The sequence below is a fragment of the Sapajus apella genome, unplaced genomic scaffold (assembly GCF_009761245.1).
Source record: "Sapajus apella isolate SASKATOON/1434 unplaced genomic scaffold, GSC_monkey_1.0 scaffold15, whole genome shotgun sequence".
Lineage (NCBI taxonomy): Eukaryota > Metazoa > Chordata > Mammalia > Primates > Cebidae > Sapajus > Sapajus apella.
The window spans coordinates 18,969,227-18,974,500 of NW_022436955.1; the positions used below are offsets into that span (position 1 = coordinate 18,969,227).

At 45.5% G+C, this 5,274-nt stretch overlaps 1 protein-coding gene across 6 annotated transcripts in view; it reads right to left on the reverse strand.

The window, feature by feature from the left end:
* The window catches only part of ADAT1 (adenosine deaminase tRNA specific 1), a 27,139-nt gene that overhangs the window by 20,022 nt on the left and 1,843 nt on the right, over positions 1-5,274 (reverse strand). For 5 of the 6 annotated variants that reach the window (XM_032284496.1, XM_032284495.1, XM_032284494.1 and 2 more), the window contains 4 exons: positions 3,293-3,483; positions 2,939-3,007; positions 1,279-1,333; positions 172-302 (listed from right to left, as the gene is read on the reverse strand). In XM_032284496.1, coding sequence (XP_032140387.1) covers positions 172-302; positions 1,279-1,333; positions 2,939-3,007; positions 3,293-3,461 — 424 coding nt within the window. In that variant the 5' untranslated portion in view covers positions 3,462-3,483. The remainder of the gene's footprint in view (positions 1-171; positions 303-1,278; positions 1,334-2,938; positions 3,008-3,292; positions 3,484-5,274) is intronic. The other variant, XM_032284497.1, reaches the window with a different exon arrangement.

Consider the following 5,274-nt stretch of genomic DNA (forward strand, 5'->3'; position numbering starts at 1 on the left):
AAAAAAAAAAAAAAAGAAGTGATTGGGTACACTGGCCTGTCATAAAAAGGTACTGTCACTACTTGTGGCTACTTCAGTAGTTAGTGATTTTTAGGAAAAACCTATCTATGGATAACACAAACATAAGGAAGTAGTCCATGTCACATTAACCAAAGGCTTGAATATACTTACAGGGTGTATGGCTGGAGAAAAACACAAAAATGAGGTCTGGTCTGAGTTTCCACAGTCCTTTTTGAGTTCCTGGGACAAAGATACTATCCTCTTTCAGGGTGGCTGCCAACTGGAGTTGATGGAGAAGATACCTAAGAGTTGCAAGATGTAATTAGGATGAACAAACAATCTCCGTGGTAAAGAGAACGCCTCTGGTTGGGTGATTACTAAGACAGCATTACTGATTAATGTAGACTAATGGGACTAGTAGGGATTGGGAATTATGAGAATGCTCTAGACCAGTGATTCTCAAAGTGTGGTCCCTGCACCAGCAGCATCAGCATCACCTCGGAATTTGTTAGCCCTCCAATTTGAACTGGCCTCAGTGGCTCCTATCTGTAACCCTATCTGTAACCGCCTATCTGTATTTGGGAGACTGAGGCAGGAGGACTACTTGAACCCAGGAGTTTGAGACTGTAGTGAGCTATGATTGTGCCACTGTACTTCAGCTTGGGTGACAGAGATAGACCCTATTTTTTTGTTAAAAAAAAAAAAAAAACACAAAAGAAGAAACCCAGTTTCTCAGGTTCAACCCTAGATGTGCTGAATCAGAATCTCTGTAGTGGGCTCAGCAATCCAGGTTTTAACAAGCCCTCCAGGTTCTTCTGATGCATAACAAGTTTGAGAACCACTAGTCCAGGGCACATGGCTCACACCTGTAATTGAGGAGGCCAAAGCAGGAGGATCCCTTGAGCCCAGGAATTCAAGACCAGTGTGGGTAGCACAGTGAGACCCTGTCTCTAAAATAAAAAACAGAAAAAGTTAGCTGGGTGTGGTGGTGTGTACCTGTAACCCCAGCTACTCAGGAGGCTGAGGTGGGAGGCTTGCTTGAGCCCCAGGAAGCCAAGGCTGCAATAAGCTGAGATCACATAACTGCACTCTAGCCTAGGTGACAGAGCAAGACCCTGTCTCAAGGAAAAAAAGAGAGAACCACTAGCTTAGACCACACTGCTACTAAAAGTGTAGTTTACAGACTGATACAATCTCTATTTGGGAGCTTATTAGAAATATAAATTCTGGGGCTCCCATCCCAGCCCTGAACCATACTCTCTGGGGATGTGGATTTACCTTTGGAAACTCCGTCTGGCTATGACCTCAGCATGGCTATCATTGAGGATGTCTCCTGTGACAAAGATAGGACACCAAGTGAAGACATATGGAAGCTGGAGAGGCTCTGGTTCCTAGAAGCAGAACACAGCAGTCCTACCAGCGCCCAGGATGGTCATGTAGCACCTGGAAAGTTTTGCCAGAAGGTACCAAAATCATGAATAACAATGCATTTACTGCAGGGTTTCTCAACCCAGCACTGTAGGCATTTTGGGCCAGAAAATTCTTTGCTGTGGGGGGTCTAACCCATACATTGTAGACTATTTACTAGAAGTATTCCTGACCTCTACCCATGAGATGCCACTAGCACCCCTCCCCGATTTGTCACAACTAAAAATGTCTCCAGACATTGCCAAATGTCCTCTGGGGTACAAATCACCCCCAGTTGAGAATCACTAATTTATAGAAAAACGTTATTTGGAGAACAGGGGTCCAGATCTTTTGTACAGAGGTATCATACTTGTGCTCATGGTGATACAATTCCATCTATTCTAATCCACAGTGGTCCTGGAAAAGCTTCCTCATATACAGGAGGTTAAGGCAAGGAGAATGGTGGAAGCCAACTCAAAGAGAAACCTGCTAGCTAGAAGAAGAGGTAAAGATCCCGAATCTTGGCCAGGCACGCAGTGGCTCATGCCTGTAATCCCAGCACTTTGGGAGGCCAAGGCGGGAGGATAGCTTGAGGTTAAGAGTTTGAGACCAGCCTGGGCAACATAGTGAGACTGTCTCTATAAAATAAAAATGAAAAAAATGAATTGGGCATAGTGGTGCATACCTGTAGTCTAGCTACTCAGGAGGCTGAAGCGAGAGGATCACTTGAGCCCAGGAGTTCAAGGCTACAGGGAGCTATGATAGTGCCACTGTACTCCAGTGAGACCCTGTCTCTTAAAAAAAACCAACCAACAAACAAAAAAACTCCAGATCTCTAAGGAATTTTCACATTCTTGGTGAGGCCCAAAGCTTCCTGTAATTCAAGACTGCTGGCCGGGTCCGGTGGCTCACGCCTGTAATCCCAGCACTTAGGGAGGCTGAGGCGAGGGGATTACCTGAGGTCAGGAGTACAAGACCAGCCTGGCCAACATGATGAAACCCCATCTCTACAAAAATACAAAAATTAGCCAGGCATGATGGTGGATGCCTGTAATCCCAGTTACTTGAGAGTCTGAGGCAGGAGAATGGCTTAAACCTGGTAAGGGAAGGTTGGGGTGAGCTGAGATTGAGCCATCTGCACTCCAGCCTAGGCGACAGAACAAGACACTATCTCAAAAAAAAAAAAAAAAAAAAAAAAGACTGCTTTCTGGGGCTTCAGCAGCCACTACCTGCTATAGAGCCTCAAAGCCTTCCACACCTAATGTGGAATAGCTAAGCCTAAGGAATCTGTGGTTTGAGCATGAAAATACTGGCTAGCTTTCAGTTATTCAGAAAGCATGCTTCTAGAGAGGCCTCTGCTTTGATGGTGGATTTCCATTCCTGAAGTGAGCACTGTCTTTCCAACTGGACTGACAGTCAGTAGGAAACAATGCCATGCACCTCAACTGATATGGCCCCTCCTTCCCTGACAAGGAGAGTAAAACATGGACACTGGTTTCCAAAGCTAAATCTTACTCCCACCCGCGCTTACCGCTCTTCCTCATTTTGGACTGGCCTATGCATTTTGTTCCTGTTCCCATTGAGACAACTTCCTTTGTCACTGTGGGGAAAAAACAAATCGTGTAAGTTCTGAGAAACGGAATGTTCCCCAGTGCTAAGGTGTAATCAGTCTGCACACTCCTCCAGGGGATTGATTCCCAGGGGCCCACTCCAGCACGGCAGTCTCCGCCATCAGAGATACTGCGCCACCTAGTGGAGGACAAGCACACACACCTAACACTGTACGTAGTTCACACCCTACTCACAACTGTCGCTGCACAGTACAGCAATGTGTAACTTTACCATCTCCGACAGTGAGGAGCGTTCCAAGGAGAAAATGTCTCACCTTGCACCGGCTTATCATGGGTGTCGCTGGCCTCGTCAGCTGGAGATTGTATCTTCACCACGGCTGCCAATAACGTCCATTCGTGGTTTGGCTCAGGCTTCCCCTTCTTGGGCAGCCTGCTCCCATAGTGCTCATAGCACAGCTGAGCAATCTCATCTGCGGTCCACATGGTCTGAGCTGGTGCTAAGACCCTGATCAAAAACCACAATCATTAGAAGTGCAGAAAGGAGAATCAGTGCATGATGCTACAGCCTCACAGCCATGCTTCAAGTCTTTCAAATATAGCCCAACTGTAGTCAGACCATTGCTTCTCTATCCGGAACTCTATGGATCATTTTCTCCTACTGTGTCCCTGCCCCTTTTCATCTTTAATGGAAGATCAAAGAACCCCAAATTCTACCAATTCCCCAAATTATTCTATTTCTTCAAGTTTTTCTTTTTTAATGTTAGATATCTGACACATTTCTAATGAGTATGCATCCTCTACTCGACATTAAAGGACACGAGTGGGAATTGTCCTCACTACTCCAATTTTTTCTTAAATTAATTAACTAATTTTCTACTCACCAGCTGCTAAAGTATTTCTAACTACTCCAATTTTCATTGGAAACAGCACACGAAGGGTTGCAGACTCACTTGTTTTGGGCAGACCCTCACTGCATAAGGTTTACCTTTCTGGATACATGTTATCTGTTCTCTTCTTTCCCTTACGGCAGAGTGGTTCTCTACCACCCTCTAGTAACTCCTTATGAGATGTTTCTCAGCAGTTAAGTGTTCTCACAGAGCTGTACTTAAGGGTGTGTGTGGGCTTTGGATTCACCCTTTCTGGGTTCTAATTTTGGCTTTGCCACAAATTATGCTGAATAGACTACTTAACCTTGCTGTGTCTGTTTCCTCATCTGTCAAAATAGGGATAATAACAGTATCTAACTTATTTAGACTATTAAAAAGCAATTGCTATAATGTTGAGGATAGTTAAGGTCAACCATGATTACTATTGTAAGAAATAACATTTGATGATTTTCCTGGTTAATTTGCCTTGAGCTACTTGGTGGTGGGGGTGCAAGGGGGAGGGCTGTAATGGGCTTAAGAGGCCATGAAGAAAAAAAATCATCAAGCAGATTCCTAGGATACTTTGCTGGGAAATGTCTCACTCTTGGCTCTATCAGTGCTCACTAGGTACATCCTGACCCCATTTGGACTCAATTATACAAAAAGCTTCTTAGTAGACGATGAGCTTGTATGGTGATAGACATTGCTAAGCATTGTAAAACAAAACTGAAGGCTGGGCGCGGTGGCTCAAGTCGGTACTTTGAGAGGGAGGCCGAGGCAGGTGGATTACCTGAGGTCAGGAGTTCGAAATCAGTCTGCCCAACGTGGTGAAACACTGTTTCTACTGAAAATGCAAAAATTAGCAGGGCATGGCAGCGCATGCCTGTAGTCCCAGCTACTCAGGAGGCCGAGACAGGAGAATCACTTGAACCTGGGAGGTGGAGGTTCCAGTGAGCCAAGATTGTGCCACTGCACTTTGGCCTGGGTGACAGAGTGAGACTCTCTCTCTCTCTCTCTCTCTCTCACACACACACACACACACACACACACGAAAAAACAAAAAACTGGAAACGAAAAAGGCTTTCCTGAGCCGCAGTGCATGTTGCTTTTGAAAGATGTATTGCTGGCCACACGCCATGGCTCATGCCTGTAATCCCAGCACTTTGGGAGGCCAAGGCAGGCAGATCACCTGAGGTTGGGAGTTCAAGACCAGCCTGGCCAACATGTCGAAACCCCGTCTGTACTAAAAAAATCCAAAAATTTAGCCTGGCATGGTGGTGTGCCTATAATCCCAGCTGCTTGGGAGGCTGAGGCAAGAGAATCGCTTGAATCCTCGAGTTGGAGGTTGCAGTGAGCTAAGATTGTGCCACTGCACTCCAGCCTGGGTGACAGAGTGGGACTCTGTCTTTAAAAAAAAAAAAAAAAAAAAA